Below are 18418 nucleotides of genomic sequence, written 5' to 3'. Positions count from 1 at the left end.
CAGAGGACGGACGGATTGCGGGGGGGGGGGGGGGGGGGAGGGGGGTATTTCATTTATTTGAAAGGCGTATGTGGAAAACTGCTAGGGTGGGTAAAAAGCAACTGGGTGAACATCATCACGCTGTTGTGCCATGTGTGCTGCGAAGTTTGCATAACTTGGCTGATGCATAGCCATAGAAGTCTGTAACTTATAGTTAGCGGCCACTTCCATTATTTCAGGTTTCGCCTGAAGCTTGCTGTGTTCTGGAATAGCTACCAAGTCTTTTGCCAAAGTTTATCCTCCTCAGATGATGCTGTCCTTTTTCTTCTCTAAGTTCAATGCTTCGGTGTAAAACATTATGTCTGATTTTAAACGTTGCTTCTTTATTTTCGTTTTTGACGGGATCTGCCCTCCCTCACTAATACTAACTCGCAATTCGACGCTATCCCATTCAGCTTGATCATTTCTAATCGTGTCACTTTCTTTACGTAAGTTAAAACATGTTGTGAAATGAATCGTGCAATGTGACCGCATTCAAAGGAGAAAGGAATTTGAATGCGTTCAGTTATATTGAATATAATAATATACGAGTACCGTATAACAGGTGATAAAAATGGCAGGAGGCCAGAATAAATATACCTATTTAGTTTTGTCAGCTGCTGCAGAACCACTTCTTACTTCTAGATCTTTTAACCCGGCAGTAAACTCAGCTGGTCTGTCAGACCACGGAGAAATCTTCACATTAATACAATGTCTGAAAATTAGTTAAAAGAAGCCATCTTGTCGGCACATATAAAAGATAACAATAAGAGTCGTCTGATAGGAATTAAAAATCGATGTAATCTGTAAGGGTCTGAAAGAACAGCTACGTGTTTGACGTTTGTGCGTCCAGTTTCCAGGCGCGTGCACTGACGTGTTAATATCCCTCACGCATGATAACAGCAGATTCTTCCACTTCTTCTGTATATTATTCCCTAAAAACATGGTGGTTGTCATTAATACATTTATGTAAAACTGTTCTTACGGGTACTTAGCATCTGGCTGAGTCAACAATGTGTACCGTAGCTGCGCGCGGAGGGCGACGAGCGACTGGCGACTGTGTCCCGCGTGAAAGCTCTCATAAGGCTATGTGTAAAGGCAGTAGAAGGCGATTCGCTTAACAAGCTACACTGCCGCACAGTGAGCCAAAGTCGAAGCTCCGAATCTCCCGTGTGGAAGGACGCATAAGGTCCAATATAACGCGAGTCGCTTCAGCACTCTGCAGCTGGGTGCAGTGCCTCGCGTGTGAAAGGGCCCTTATTAGCTGGATATATTGCCTCACAGGAGTGTATGAGTTTATGGACAATGCTGTTACACACGCGTAAGTAATGAAATTTAGGCAAGACTATTTTAGTTCGTGCAAGAACGTCCTTTCCACAACCGAATATATGGTAACAATATGCGCAACCATTATTTTTGAGTGGTAATCATTTAGGTACAATTATTTTTCTACAAAGATTTCCTTAAGAAACGTTCTTAGTGGAACGTTTCAGCACTGTATAAGTTCAAGAATTCCCTCTGTACGTTTAGTTAAAGCATTAATCGATACTTCGGAGTGCCAGTGAAGTCTTCCGTTTCACTACAATAGTTGCACAACACTGACATTAGAGGAGGAGGGGGGGGGTCAATAGTACTACAGGTGCATTCATTTCCAAGCTTTTCCAGATTAGCGATACCTGTAAAGCGAAATCGCTAGAAATAAAATATATAAAATAAAATGTGGTGCTTGGTCTTATCCTTTTCCTGATTAGTTTACATGCTACATTAATTTTTAAGTTAATATGAGACGCGAAATGCTATACATGCAATGCTATACAAGCAAGAATAGGACATGCTTACGCCTTATACAGTAAGTGCAGAAACTTTCAACAGGAATGGCAAAGGCAACCAACCATAATCCTCTAAATAACCATGAAGTATTGAAATCGAATGTGTTGTAATTCATGGTACGTGAAGCTCAGAACTCAAATAACTCATAGCAATTAGACTGAACTGTCGAATGTTCTCGTGAAAATCGACTGTGAAGTGTTTCTGAGCGTCTTTAATATCCTGAAGCACAGTCTATCTTTCGACAGGCGACGTGGCTCTGTGGTGGAGTGCTTACCTACCAAGTAGGCAGCTTGTGTTCGATTCCTGACCGATGCAAATTTTTAAAGGAAGATGCGTGTTCTACGAGAATTCCCGTGAAACGCATAAACACAGCTAAAAATCGGGAGCGCTCGATAATGATAAACGTTGGGTAACTTGTTACGGTAATTTTTTGTTCACTTCGAGTATCTGCGCCACATAAAATATAAAATTTATCAGTACGTGTTAATAAACCCAAATGTAAGCGTCTGTTTACGAAAAATGCACATCTTATTTCTAATTACATATCATCCACAAAAATCCAATTTTCAATGTATATATAAATTCTTAATTACCGGCCTTAAAAGTATTGTTAAAGATAAATGAATAAAACTTTTCAAATTGTTATTTCATCTTTGTGAATTTTACTCTTAACATTCTTTGTTTAAAAATTTACCGCAGCTATGGATCGAATCCGGGGACCCAAATTACCGGCAAACACGCTACCACAGTCACGCTATCTGCGGGAAATTCGGCCTTGCTTTGGGATATTAAAAGGCGTTCGCAGAACTTCAAAGTCTATTTTCTCGAGAATTTCTGAGTGCTGCATAAAACTTCTGTAGGATTGATATTTGAGGTCCGAATTTTACGTACGTACAATAATATAAAAAAAAATTAAAAAATCCGATTGATGTGTGATCATCTTATAAGAAATTGATTTCTTAAACAGACTAATCTATTACTGTAAAATGGTTACAGTTATAAAGTTTGGTTAGATACAGTGCTATTTAAGAATAATTTCTGGATAAATGTTATAAGTATTTTGGATGTAGATGACTGTGGGATACGAGCCTCGGGTTTGACCAGTAACACAGGAAATATGTTTTAAAGCAGATTGCATGTAAACATGTTCAAAGGGAAATTTATCCTGTTGCACTCTCTCCGATTTGGAAAGGCATAGGAACGATCCATTGGAGATCGTTCTGTTACTAATGTCAGAAAAGCACTGAACATTGCATACCATTAGCAGATAACGCACAGAAACTCAACCTGGTGTCAAAGGATTACCTTAACCATCAACATATACAATGCCCTATCGCCATAAGCAAGTGTTAGTAGTGACATGCCCAGACGAGAAAATATCTTTTGTAGAAGTTTTACTCGATGCACAGTTATCTTTTTTTGTTTTTGCATCATGTAATGCTTTATAAGATATGAAGTATCAGTAACACTGAGTACTCCGGTTAAGCATTAAACCACGCGCTTGTACACACGATTTAATGAACCACTTAGTGTCACATCCTTTAGGTACTGATATACTATGGTGTAATGAGTCTGCATACTGCTGAGTACAAATCTGCAACTGTCATTAACGGAATAGCTGATCATTAGTATTAAAGTATTCCATGTAATTATTGCTGTAGAAGTCTGGCTGGAATGTCCCATTTGTACTTTACGTGTAGCATTCTGCATCTGCTAAATACCCTTTCAACATCAATACATGTCACACACAAACTGCTTCGACTGAATGATGGCAGACAGACCAGTTAAATCTATGTTTATGTTGACTAACCCTATTCTTTCCTTTGATAACCGAATGGTTTGGAAACCATCACTGAATTATGCTATGTGCTTGCGCAATAACCAAAATTTAACGAGTAACTAGTAATATTCTAGTTTGTCATCCTATTCAGCCTCACATGTTCATACAAGGAGCCATACATTTGTTGGTATCTAAGTAGCAAACTTTCTTCACAATGAAATGCAGTATTTTCGCGGAACTTATTTCGGCATAAAACAGACAGTATTCATAGGGGGGGGGGGGGGGACCATTATGGTACCTGCTAGTTTTTTCCGGTTCGTTCTGTTCGAAAGGAAAACAATGGTATTAAAGAATTTAGACATTAGTAAGTACAAACTTTGTCTCAAAACTTGTTTTTTTATTAAGGCATTAAGTTACTGTCGATCGAAATATTTTTGTTATCTTCAGATATTCAACATATTTGGTACCGTTTCATAATTTATTGTTTCATATTCTGACCTAGCTGCTTTACAATTACTAAACGCTACTTGCAGCTATGAAATTCAAATAACTGCTCTTCTGCAAATATTTTACACAGAATCTTACTGTCTCTCTGCTGTAGACATCCAGGGAAACGTATCATTTCCGATAAGTGGCACGTAGTCTAGGAATTTATCACACATCTGCGCGGCGCCTTGGATGATGCGGTAAGCCACTGGGCGACGTACCAAGGCTGTTCCAGCACTACTAGTAGAAGGCGAGTCCTCGTCTTTGTACCTATGTTCTTGTTGTCCGGGCACCTCTGGTAAACCTGCAAGTTGAGTGCATATGTTCCTCATTAGAAGTACAAAACATCTAAAGCAATTTGAAACAAGTTATATTTTATCAATGTATTTAATTTTGATCATCCCAGTTTGTTTCACGCTACCGGAATTACAGGGAAGGCCCCGGTACGATAGCTGAGGGCATTGTTCCATCACCATATCTTCTTTATCCACTACAGTGTAGAATGATTCGTACATCGACATAATCCGGCTTTTGAAGTCTGACGCTAGCGAGCAAGTAATAAGCATACCACTTCCAAGTTTAAGAGCAACATAAAGCTTTAACACATCGAGTACCTGCAAAATTTTCCGTCGTTTAATGTGTCTAACGTTAGCACTATGGACATCTTTTCGCTTTACGTATGCACTTTCATCGCTTACCTTCTCTGGAGATTCTCTCAAAATGGAGGAGTTTCCAACACAATTCACTCCGTTGAAGAGGCTGGAGATAAATATCTTGCCTACTTTGGAATCCCATATGGACATGTTCTTCAGAATTTTGACATATTGGTACCAGCCGTTGCTTCTCTCCCAGACTACGAGAGGTAACACCCTCGAAAACTTATTCTCAAACATAGGAGTCATACCTTCTGATAAAAGTTGTTGATTCGTAGATATTGAGTATATTAGCGTAGCAACCTATTCAAAATAATACAAAGTGAAAATATCTGTACGTAACACAGTAAAAATGAACATTAAAATATATTCATTTGTAATAACTCACTGGCACTCACGGATACATCACCTAACCGTACCGAAGCAGTAATTATTTATCCACTACGATAGTGTGTAGCATTGTCGCTAGACTGCGCTCAATTCATATCTCGTAATCTGAGACGCAAGGGAAATATCTTTGTATTATTAGTTAGCAAGAGATATTGGCCTATTATTATTCGAACCTTATCTAAAAGATTATTATTAGTCTTGAGTAAAGTTCTGGTGATTTTCTGTTGAGAAGATCGAAAGTCAAAATTAAATTTCGCTTCCCAGCATCATTCACAATCATTTATTTTGACGCACCATTTCGTTTTTAAAATTTCCCCAGCCTTGTTTAAATTTTACATTGTTTGCGCTGTCCTGTTCCTTGCATTATTCGAAAATAGATGTTCAATGATGCTAAAACTCCATTTAAAAGATTAGATTTAACTTTGACTTTAAATACAGACAATTATGAGAGAATAACGGCCATTGTCACTCCAGAGCTACACCTGTTTTTAATAATCATCTGTAAAAAAAATGAAAATTGCAACGTAACTTTCAAACAGTTTCCAAAGTTTTCTCGCTATTGTAGTCGGTACAGACGTAGTTGTGTGTGATTTGATCTCTCCCCCCCCCCCCCCCTCCACCCACCAAGATCATGGATTCGCTACTGGTTCACAGATAATTATTTGTGTGCTGCCTCCGTGTCTGTAGTCTGCATGTCTTCTGCTCGTCATGGGGGGAGCCTATTAGGTTCCTTGGTGTGAAGGTATCTCAATTGCCAGAATTTGGCTGACAATGCTAGAAGTAGTGGCAGATTGTAACATCAAATGAAAAAGCTTTGCACTTGTGTGAGCTGAAGTTCAAACCTCATTTTGAAACACTGTTGACAGTTGTTTGTGAGCCAGATGGACTGAGGAAAGTGATGGAATGGTAGCACTCTGGGCTCGCATTCAGGAGGACGATGGTTCAAATCCACATCTAGCCGTTCAGATTTGGGTTCTTCATCATTTACCCTGAAGAGATTTAGTCAAATGCTGGGATGGTTTATTTGAAAGAGTAGGACCATTTCCTTTTCCCATCCCTGAAACATTCTGAACTTGTGTTCCATTTCTAATGACACCAGTATTGATGAGACATTATATCCTAATATTCCTCTCTTCCCGTTCAGCTGGATGGAAACGCTATATTCAATAGTGTCATTGTGCTTCTACCTTTTTCTCGTTTTCACTACAGAAGAAGGTATTTGAGACCATGGTACTACACAACTTCACATCTGATAGATTAGGCACACTAAACACTTGTAAAGGTTGAAGTAAATTTAGTGGCTGTCTGTTTCTGTGGATAATTAGGCAAACAGCTGCTATGCAAATGTCCAACTAGATTGTTCTCTGAAGATGAAGAAATTAACATGACATTTCTCTACCAATGTGAGGCACCATGATTCCGTAACCATGCTTTTCCTAACATCACAAGCTATGCATCAGTAACAGCTTAGTTCAATGTCATATAAAAAAAATCTTGAAAGCAATTTCACTAGGCATGAACATGACCATTACAAGCTGCTTTAAATCTATCTGCTTTAAATCTAGAAAGTTTTCCTAATCTACATTTATAGCATTTATGTATGGCATTACAGTGGATTCTCAGTTAAAAGTTTTAGATATAATGCAATACAATCACTGGAGTACAACTTCCAAACTCTTGCACACTTTTTAGAGAATGGCAAGGTGTGAAGTCTAGCTAAGAATAATTGCTTCGGTGTATGATCTCCAGTTTCCTTCCACAAAATAGGTGCAAAGTTTGAGTGCTCTAGAGATACAAATAAGTGATTTGTATGTCTAGTATTTTAACTTGACCCAAATTTTTCCATTGTCTGGAGTACAGTTTTTCCATATTCGTGGATTATGTTCATGACAATTTAATATTATGTGGAAATTGCCAGTATGTTTCCGAATAAGATATGTTTTCTCTATGAAAAAATGGCTACATGCTGGCTATTTGCATAACTAGATTTTTTAAAAAATCTTTAATCTACAACAAAATGTGATAAATGTAATCCAACTACATACTACCCATTCACAAATGTATCTGTAGAGTGGGAGCTGTGAAGAAGATACAATTTCAGTTTATCTTTGAAACTTTCATTATCTGTCAACACCCGCAATTCACAAGGGGGACAGTCAAATGTTTTTATAGTTACATATTTTACTCTTTCCTGTGCAAAAGTAAAGTTAAGTTTTTGGAAGAAGACAAAAGAGTGTAACAGGACATGTTACTATGAAATGATTGTTGTTTAATGTGGCCAAACTGTGATCATCCATCCCTTCAGAAGTATGAAATACCAGCATCAAAAGAACATTGATAAAAGAAGAAGAGAAGAAGAAGAATCTTAGTATAGTGCAAGGAAAGAAGATACATATAGGGGAGGTTTTATTGGCTAAACCAGTTTTGATTAATAAGTCATTGTCAATCGTCCATAGATAACTCTCGGTCGTTGACTGCATCAGAACATTTTAAGAGGCATCTACGAGGTATCGGAAATGAGTTATCAGTTGAAACTGGTGTAGCCATTAAAGAATCTATATAATCACTTGAGTGTGTGAGCTTTATTGTTAAAAATAATTTACTTTCTGCCAATAACATGGAAAATATAGACAAAGGTGAAGGTGCCAGCTGTGTCTTGTTAGCAAGAATCATATGAACCATCCTGGCACGTTACTAAAGTTATTCAGGAAAACTGTGGAAAATCAGTTTTTCTGTATTAGGTAAGAAGAAAAAACAAATGTAAAATTACAAAGGAATGGAATGACTGTCCACTATCAAACCCTTACATTGAGGAGGCGAAATCACAGTACTGCTGTTAGTTACCTTGTTGGGGGGGGGGGGGGGGGGATCCTGATTTTTGGAATGGTTAATTCCCTCCTCACCTCATGGAGAAAAAAGGTGTCTGGGATTGGAAAGTTGGAAAGGAGATGCAGGTAACTTGGTCCCCAGCTTGAGATGGACCCACCTGTTCTGAGGACAGTACTGGAATGTCACCTCATGAAGGGAAGTACTGGCAAGCTATTCTGCCACTACAAAATTTTAATTTTCTCGTGTAATGTCTACTTTTGATAAAAAAGACAAATATGGCATTCCGTGGCTTAGAGTGTGGAATGTTAGATCCATTAATCATATTGGTATGTTAGAGAATTCGAAAAGGGAGTGGATGGCCATGGGGTTAGATATGGTGGAAGCTAGTGAAGTGTAGTGGCAGAAACACTAGGACTGCTTTTCAGATTGGTACACTGATATAGCCACAGTATCAAATAGGAGTAATGCAACTGAACTATATTGAACAGTACAGTGAATTGATTATCATATTCAATAGTAACAGCACAGGTTAGGGTAAAGCCACAATTCATCACATTAGTAGCGGCACAGATGCTTACCAGATCTGCAGATAATGGAGAAAGAAAAGAATTGTAATGAGACACAAAAAAATATTTAATGTGTTAAGGGAGAAGAAAATTTAATTTGGAAGGGGGCTAAATTTTGTTAGTAAGGAAAGGAATAGCCGTAGGAGAAGTCGCTGCGAGTAAGCAATGAAAATGAAAGCTGTCTGGTATGATTTACACAGAGCACAATTCATATTATATAGGTGTGAGGGAACTGGAGACACAAGAGGGTTTCAGATAAATTGTGTAGTGAGTAAAACAGAGATTTAGAAACCATATTTTAAACCACAAAATATTCCCAGGATTGGATGTTGACTTTGATCATAATTTATTAATTGTGCAATGCAGATTAAAGATGATGAAATTGCAGAAATCTAGGAAATTAAGGAGATGATACTTGGATAAGTGGAAACAGCCAGAGATTTTTGATAGTTTCAAATGGGAAAATCAGGTAATTGCTGATTGAAACTGGAGAAAGAAATACAATAAAAATGAATGGGCAACTTTGAAAGATGAAATGTCAAAGGCAGAGAAGGAAAATCTTAAAGAAATCTTTGGATGAAAGAGAGCAGCTCTGATGGCAAGCCATACTATGCAAAGAATGTAAGGCTGAAACTAAGAAAGAATGAATGGAAGGGTTGTATAAAGAAAAGAAACTAGAAGGGAACTTTGAGTAAATGAAAGAGTAAGTGGATGTAGATGAGGTGGATGATGTAATATTCCAAGGAGAATATTCTGTTGAACTATTAAGGTCAATTACTAAGCAAAGAATAGAAGGGTGAAAGTTGGAATGAATGAATGGAAGGGCTGTATAAAGAAAAGAACCTCAGATACAGTTTTACGTCAAAGAAAGAGGAAATGGGTGTAAATGAACTAAATGGTTCAAATGGCTCTAAGGACTATGGGACTTAACATCTGAAGTCACCAATACCCTAGACTTAGAACTACTTAAACCTAACTAAACTAAGGACATCACACACATCCATGCCCGAGGAAGGATTTGAACCTGCGACCGTAGCAGTAGCGCGGTTCCGGACTGAAGCACCTAGAGCCGATCGGCCACAGCGGCCGGCCGTAAGTGAACTGGGTGATGCAATACTCCAATAAGAATTTAACAGAACATTAAAGGATAAGTGCAGTAAGGCAACATTACAACATTCTGTTAAACTATGAATATCCTTGGGAGAATCAAAGGTGTTAAAACTGTTCCACCTGTTATGCTGCATACACAAGAAAGGCAAAATACCCTCAGACTTCAGGATAACTGTAATAATACAAATACAAATGAAATCATGTGCTGACAGGAATGAATATTAGTGAACTGTCTCTTCAGTAGAACATAGTTGCAAAATTCTAGTAGAAGTTATCCATAGAAGAATAAAATGACTGTTAAAAGACAAAGGGCAGAGTGGGAGAGGCAGACTTTAAAAGATGGGTAGAAGAAAGACAAAACCCACATTTATAGCATTTTTAAGTTTTATACAAATCTTTTGATAATTCTGACTGAAATATATTCTTTTACATTCTGATGTGGTCAAAGACAAAATACAGAAAATATGTACATAAACCAGACAGCAGTCATGAGATTCAGATGACATGAAAGGTAAAAATTGAGGAAGGGTTTTAGGTGATCTCTAATATTAATCCATCCGTGCAGTGAAAAAGCAGTAAAAAGCAACTGAGGAAGAATTTAAAAAATGCATTAAAGTTTGGGAAGAAGAAATTAAAACTTTGAGTTCTGCTGATGACACTGAAATTATGTCTAAAATTGCAAAGCATTTGGAAGATCTCTTAATGGAATGGATAATGTTTTGAAGTGTGTTAAAAATGACTATCAATGAAAGTGAAAGAAGCGTACCAGAAATAGAGTGTATTTGAGAGTCAGGAAATGAGTAAGAAATTAGATACTGGTACTAAAACTAGCAGATGAGCTTTGCTGTTTGGACAGCAAAATAACTGCAAATTGCCAAACTAAAAATACAGGAAACAGTAAGAAAAGGTTTTTTATAAAGAAAAACATGGGAACATCAACCATAATTGTAAGTATCAGGATCATGTGAAAGTGAGACATGGTACACAATACAGACAACAAGATAATATAAGTGTTTGAAATGTTATATCATGGAGGAACACCAAAGATTTGGAGGGTAATTCAGATTATGAATGAAGAGGTATGAAGGAATAGTTAATCTAAAAGGAAGGGAAGATAGGAGATAAAATTTGGAGAGGGAGACCAAGACTTGAATACTATTAGTATGTTCAAATGAATGTATGTTGTCATAGTTATACTAACAGAAGATACTTGCCATGGAGAGACTAGTGTGAAAAGCTACAAAAACCAATCTTTCTACTGATGGCTAAAATAACTAAATATGACATTGAGAAATGAAAGTAACTGCAGGAAATGAGCTTCATTAGATCACTGGTGTCTACTGAGTGTAAACAATAAATACTTAGCACCTTCAGTGTTACCAATTGTGCCACACAGTCTGGAGAAAATATTGAATGCCAGCATGAACAGAACTGTGTGTAATAAGATGGGTGTAATGGATTTTACTCCACTTAAAAATCAGCCTATAAGTTAACTGTAGGAGATAAGGAGCAGTTATTTAGTGTAAATGGGGATGCACCAGCTTGTTTCAAAATAGTAATTACATTTAGACTGTCTACGTACAAATGATATATAGCAGCATAGTGATAATTTGTTTTTAACATAATGCTGTGTACACTATTATTTATTAAGGCTTCCTTAGAACCTTATGGACTGATGGATGGAACCAATAAGTATGCAATGTGTATGGGTATAGGATTTGCCATTAGCCAATACGCCCTATGTTTTAATGTAATTTGGAGAGAGAGAGAGAGAGAGAGAGAGAGAGAGAGAGAGAGAGAGAGAGAGAGAGAGAGAGAGACAGGAAAAGGGGGGGGGGGCACAGGAAAAGGGGGGGGGGCACAGGAAAAGGGGGGGAGGACAGAGAGAGAGAGAAATATTTTGTTGTTGCAAGCTTGTGCTTTTGTATGAGATTGGGGTTCCTTTGGGAAACTGATTTTATATCTTGCCGTGGATGTGGATAACATAAAATGACTGAGAAGGATTTGTTTTGATTACTTGCATAGAGAGTTGTTCTAAATTTTTCCAGAATATTATCCTATCAACTGTCAGAGATTACCCTTAGGATCACAAAGTTCTATTAGAGAGAACACATTTAAGCAGTAAAATGAATGTGATCTTATTACCCATTGCTGTTGTGCCACACCATTAAGTAAATAATCACATTAACAGTAGGGGATCGTGCAATAACACTGTGTTTAAATTACATCATTAATTAATTAGAAGAACATTCAGAGAATAAGAACATTCAGAGAATAAGAACATTCAGAGAATGAATGACTTATCCTCATATGCCTGACATTTATAAACTTAAAAAACTTTGCTCTGAACTGCTACCAATTCTAATGAATTTTGTGAAATGAAATGTGATCAGTGTCCAGTTGCTATTAGTTACCTGACAAGTAGTAATGTTCTTTGTAGACAGGCTTCTCTCTGTTCTTACAGCATGTAGTTAACTATAGTTTTGTGCCAGATATCAGTGTGGTAATGTAATATTAAGTTATCACAAAGGGATAAGCAGCAGATATTTAATGTAACCGAGGAAACAGCAGGTAGTTTGAAAGTAGTAACTTTCTTTATAGTTTTATTGTAAGTGTGTACAAAAATCTGTTGCAGTTTACCAGTAGTTAATTGTTACTAAAGTTGTTTTATATTGTTGATTCATACCTCCACTTGTCCCATACCCCACAAGTTCTTTTTCATCATGGGCTATACATAACTTATTGAAATAATGAATGACTGAGTGAATCATGCAAAACATAACAATTGCAGTTGTCATGATAGGTGCAAGCATTTCATGTACCTGTGTGTACATAATAAAACAGTGGATAGTTCATAATGGAATAACAACAGTACCATGGAAACGATAAACTGCTACTCATCACATAGAGGAGACACTGAGTCACAGCCAGGTGCAGATGAAAAGACTGCCACATATTTTAGTTTTTGGACAAAAAAGTCCCTGTTCAGAAATAGAAAACACTGTCACATCCACACAAGCACTACTCATACATACATCCTACCTGGTCACTGCCTCTAGCCATTGCAGAAAAGAAAACTTAAATGAATGTAATAATTCAAATTATCTCTTTAATTAGTTACAAAAAGTACTTTAATTTATGCACTATTATTCACTTCTAAGACAAAGGACTAAGAGAAGACCAACTTTATTTATCAGTGCTGTGAATTTTCTTTGGCAATTTGTATTCAGTTGTTTTGTCACTGGTCCATATATTATTCATGTGGACACACACACACACCTGTGTCTCTACATTCTGCCAGCTGGACACATAATGTAATATTTCATGTGTATTTGTAGTATAGCTTGACAAAGGATTGATTCCAAAATGTAGCAAATTTTCATTCCCTTTCATGTGCTGTTGTCAAAGGCTCAATGATTTTGCTATTCGGTGAATGGTCTCCTTTACTCTTAAATTACTGACATTCTACCAGAACTTGTGAACTATATTTAAATCATTTCAACCCATCTTTGAGTCGGCAAAGGATCAGTAGCAGTTCATTCACTGATTTTCCCAATGGTTACAAACTGTTTGGCACAGACATACACATACATTTCATTTTCTGCAAGCTGAACACATGGGGCAGTTTTCATAACTAGAAAGGAAATTCCTCCAGCATTATCCCATAAAGGTATTTGATTTCATGTGTGCCAATTGTAGGACTCAAGATTCTGCAAACCTACTTCAGTCCACTTTTTTTAGGCGGGATAGAGCTTTAGGTAAAGATGTTGTGTATTAACTTTTTACACGGACATGATATCTACAGTATCTTTATAAACAATATGATGTTCACAAAAATCATCATTTGATGACTAAATGCAAAGAGAAATGTAAATAAATAAAATAAAAAAATTGACGAAGGAAACTAGTGAAATACCACGAAACATTTTACACCCGCTGGAAACAGATCTTCCTCTGTTTCAAACTTTTCAAGAATGGTTTTAAATCTTGAGGTAAGAAATTAGTCTTCAGTTTTGGACTCCAAGGTAATTCTCAACTTACTAACACATTCAATCACTACCAATAGAGTGAATGTGTGTCCTTCAACTTTTTTCACTGTATGAAGAAACGATGAAGCCTGGCTGTGAACAAAGTTCACAGTGTGAACATAGTTCAGAAAAGAGGGTGTAAAAGAAGTTTTGAAGGAACAATGAACATTTATTTTCAGATTGAAAGCATGATTTTAATGGTTTAAACATTCTGATGACTTGAAACTTCCTGGCAGATTAAAACTGTGTGCCCGACCGAGACTCGAACTCGGGACCTTTGCCTTTCGCGGGCAAGTGCTCTACCATCTGAGCTACCGAAGCACGACTCACGCCCGGTACTCACAGCCTTACTTCTGCCAGTATCTCGTCTCCTGCCTTCCAAACTTTACAGAAGCTCTCCTGCGAACCTTGCAGAACTAGCACTCCTGAAAGAAAGGATATTGCGGAGACATGGCTTAGCCACAGCCTGGGGGAGGTTTCCAGAATGAGATTTTCACTCTGCAGCGGAGTGTGCGCTGATATGAAACTTCCTGGCAGATTAAAACTGTGTGCCCGTCCGAGACTCGAACTCAGGACCTTTGCCTTTCGCGGGCAAGTGCTCTACCATCTGAGCTACCGATGCATGACTCACGCCCGGTACTCACAGCCTTACTTCTGCCAGTATCTCGTCTCCTGCCTTCCAAACTTTACAGAAGCTCTCCTGCGAACCTTGCAGAACTAGCACTCCTGAAAGAAAGGATATTGCGGAGACATGGCTTAGCCACAGCCTGGGGGAGGTTTCCAGAATGAGAATTTCACTCTGCAGCGGAGTGTACGCTGATATGAAACTTCCTGGCAGATTAAAACTGTGTGCCTGACCGAGACTCGAACTCAGGACCTTTGCCTTTCGCGGGCAAGTGCTCTACCATCTGAGCTACCGAAGCACGACTCACGCACGGTACTCACAGCCTTACTTCTGCCAGTATCTCGTCTCCTGCCTTCCAAACTTTACAGAAGCTCTCCTGCGAACCTTGCAGAACTAGCACTCCTGAAAGAAAGGATATTACGGAGACATGGCTTAGCCACAGCCTGGGGGAGGTTTCCAGAATGAGATTTTCACTCTGCAGCGGAGTGTGCGCTGATATGAAACTTCCTGGCAGATTAAAACTGTGTGCCCGACCGAGACTCGAACTCGGGACCTTTGCCTTTCGCGGGCAAGTGCTCTACCATCTGAGCTACCGAAGCACAACTCACGCCCGGTACTCACAGCCTTACTTCTGCCAGTATCTCGTCTCCTGCCTTCCAAACTTTACAGAAGCTCTCCTGCGAATCTTGCAGAACTAGCACTCCTGAAAGAAAGGATATTACGGAGACTTGGCTTAGCCACAGCCTGGGGGAGGTTTCCAGAATGAGATTTTCACTCTGCAGCGGAGTGTGCGCTGATATGAAACTTCCTGGCAGATTAAAACTGTGTGCCCGACCGAGACTCGAACTCGGGACCTTTGCCTTTCGCGGGCAAGTGCTCTACCATCTGAGCTACCGAAGCACGACTCATGCCCGGTACTCACAGCCTTACTTCTGCCAGTATCTCGTCTCCTGCCTTCCAAACTTTACAGAAGCTCTCCTGCGAGCCTTGCAGAACTAGCACTCCTGAAAGAAAGGATATTGCGGAGACATGGCTTAGCCACAGCCTGGGGGAGGTTTCCAGAATGAGATTTTCACTCTGCAGCGGAGTGTGCGCTGATATGAAACTTCCTGGCAGATTAAAACTGTGTGCCCGACCGAGACTCGAACTCGGGACCTTTGCCTTTCGCGGGCAAGTGCTCTACCATCTGAGATACCGAAGCACGACTCACGCCTGGTACTCACAGCCTTACTTCTGCCAGTATCTCGTCTCCTGCCTTCCAAACTTTACAGAAGCTCTCCTGCGAACCTTGCAGAACTAGCACTCCTGAAAGAAAGGATATTGCGGAGACATGGCTTAGCCACAGCCTGGGGGAGGTTTCCAGAATGAGATTTTCACTCTGCAGCGGAGTGTGCGCTGATATGAAACTTCCTGGCAGATTAAAACTGTGTGCCCGACCGAGACTCGAACTCGGGACCTTTGCCTTTCGCGGGCAAGTGCTCTACCATCTGAGCTACCGAAGCACGACTCACGCCCGGTACTCACAGCCTTACTTCTGCCAGTATCTCGTCTCCTGCCTTCCAAACTTTACAGAAGCTCTCCTGCGAATCTTGCAGAACTAGCACTCCTGAAAGAAAGGATATTACGGAGACATGGCTTAGACACAGCCTGGGGGAGGTTTCCAGAATGAGATTTTCACTCTGCAGCGGAGTGTGCGCTGATATGAAACTTCCTGGCAGATTAAAACTGTGTGCCCGACCGAGACTCGAACTCGGGACCTTTGCCTTTCACGGGCAAGTGCTCTACCATCTGAACTACCGAAGCACGACTCACGCCCGGTACCGGGCAGTTTGGAAGGCAGGAGACGAGATACTGGCAGAAGTAAGGCTGTGAGTACCGGGCGTGAGTCGTGCTTCGGTAGTTCAGATGGTAGAGCACTTGCCCGTGAAAGGCAAAGGTCCCGAGTTCGAGTCTCGGTCGGGCACACAGTTTTAATCTGCCAGGAAGTTTCATATCAGCGCACACTCCGCTGCAGAGTGAAAATCTCATTCTGGAAACCTCCCCCAGGCTGTGGCTAAGCCATGTCTCCGCAATATCCTTTCTTTCAGGAGTGCTAGTTCTGCAAGGCTCGCAGGAGAGCTTCTGTAAAGTTTGGAAGGCAGGAGACGAGATACTGGCAGAAGTAAGGCTGTGAGTACCGGGCGTGAGTCGTGCTTCGGTAGCTCAGATGGTAGAGCACTTGCCCGCGAAAGGCAAAGGTCCCGAGTTCGAGTCTCGGTCGGGCACACAGTTTTAATCTGCCAGGAAGTTTCATATCAGCGCACACTCCGCTGCAGAGTGAAAATCTCATTCTGGATTCTGATGACTTGTTTAACAGCAGTCAACAGTGCTAACCACCTTATTTATTTTATTATTTGTTTATTTTATTTTTTATTATTTGTTTATCATTGCAAAATCTGTTTCCACAAAGCTACAAAAGTCCTTCAGTGTTTGAACTTTCACAGTGCATGGTTTGAGGTACAGAACTATTTGTAAACTACCATTTCTACATCTACAGGGAAAATATAGGAAGTTGCTCAAACATATTATGCAGTGTATGGGCAGCCATCCAATCCCTGTCAGTCCATGGCTCAGTTGCACTTGTAGTTTGGTAAAATCATTATTCAGCCTGTTCTTTCAGCACCTCCAAAATTGAAATTAGAATCATCAGCATCCAGTTCAACAATTTTATCTCCAAGATGATTTTCTTTGAGACTGTTTGTTAAATGGTCACCTGCAGTAGTAGATGTTTCTCTTAAGTTTACACCAGTTTTGTGATCAAAATATGTAATAATGAGAGGAAAAACCTTAATCTAATTTGTGGTTAGATGCATCAGTCAGGAGTGAAGTAGATTTCACCTTTGCCAAATCACATTGCAATATATCTAAAGTATGATGAGCTAACACATTCATGATTTTGTCTTATGTTTTTGTAACCAAACATGATGGTGTAGTGGTTAGCACATTGGACTTACATTTTGGAGGCAAATGGTTCAAATCCCTCTTTCAGCCATCCAGGCTTAGGTTTTCTATGATTTCCTTAAATCAGTCCACGCAGTTGCCAGATGGTTTCTTTGAAATGGGCACAGCTGATTTCTTTCTCCATCCTTTTATAATACAAGCTTGTTCTTCACCTCTAATGACTCTAAAGGACTCCAATTTTCTTTCCTTCCATTTTTGTACATGCACATGCAAGTTTATACCCTAATGTTGCTTGAATAAGCTTGACTGTACAGTCTGTAGATCTGAAACTATGACTCTGCTGAGCAGAATGAGACGCAGAGACTCAGTTGTAACTAACTTCTCCTTCTAACCACAAAGTTTCTCTGATTTAAAGAATGGCTTTAATGTTGCCCTAGACGCTGTGGTACAGACTGCTCCTTTATGTTCCCCCTTTTTAGGTGGAGTGGCTCATCTCCACATCCACTGTGCCTTATTGAGAAACTCGGAGCACATAGTATTGCATCTCACTTTTCCTTTTGAGTCTGAAGAACTATAGCCACTGTGCAAGGAAATTCTGGTTGTAAATGTTCATTGAAGGAGCACTTGTGATTTTTAAAAAATTCTTTCCTACCAGGAAGCATTGTTATTGATGGAGAAAAAACCAACTAAATCTAACTAACACAATATAACATAACACTACGTAGCACACAATACAGTCTGATAATATAACACACATGCCGTTGACACACAATGTGCCTTATACACAGCAATGTAAGTGCATACTGTGGTTAAGAATGGAATCTTTTTATCAAACGGTTTCACCAACTTAATGAAAATTAATAATAAAATATACCAATAGAGGCAAAATAAATATCTAATTCAGGATAAATGATTTAATAATTGTTAAATCTGAGACAATGGTGTTCAGAACAACCTTTGAACAAAATCAGGACAGAACTACAAAAACCATGACTACCCTGAAAAAAAAAATTGGACTGATAATCACCTTACTGTTGTACACAGCTCATAGATCAATGACTACCATATTTAAATTTTTAAGAGTGTTTCACTGGCAAAGCTTATCTTGGCATGGAAGTGGAATAACATGTGGGGAGATGTGACTGGGAAGATATGTTCTTGAA

At 39.2% G+C, this 18418-nt stretch overlaps 1 protein-coding gene and 1 long non-coding RNA gene across 2 annotated transcripts in view; one reads left to right on the top strand and one right to left on the bottom strand.

Annotated features, from left to right (window-relative positions):
• The first annotated feature begins 1221 nt into the window (after positions 1–1221).
• LOC126458533 (uncharacterized) overlaps positions 1222–18418 on the top strand; it is an 85255-nt gene continuing 68058 nt past the window's right edge. Inside the window, exon 1 of the long non-coding RNA XR_007585655.1 lies at positions 1222–1339. This is a non-coding gene — a long non-coding RNA (uncharacterized LOC126458533). The remainder of the gene's footprint in view (positions 1340–18418) is intronic.
• LOC126458526 (uncharacterized) lies at positions 4047–5229 on the bottom strand. Its single transcript, XM_050095631.1, has 4 exons — positions 5156–5229; positions 4813–5070; positions 4536–4728; positions 4047–4418 (listed from the first exon to the last, which is right to left on the bottom strand). The coding sequence occupies exons 2-4, from the start codon at positions 5014–5016 to the stop codon at positions 4210–4212; spliced, it is 606 nt and encodes a 201-aa protein (XP_049951588.1). The 5' UTR covers positions 5017–5070; positions 5156–5229; the 3' UTR covers positions 4047–4209.

Source organism: Schistocerca serialis, chromosome 1 (genome assembly GCF_023864345.2).
Source record: "Schistocerca serialis cubense isolate TAMUIC-IGC-003099 chromosome 1, iqSchSeri2.2, whole genome shotgun sequence".
Classification (NCBI taxonomy): domain Eukaryota; kingdom Metazoa; phylum Arthropoda; class Insecta; order Orthoptera; family Acrididae; genus Schistocerca; species Schistocerca serialis.
This window is presented reverse-complemented; position numbering and strand designations above follow the sequence as displayed.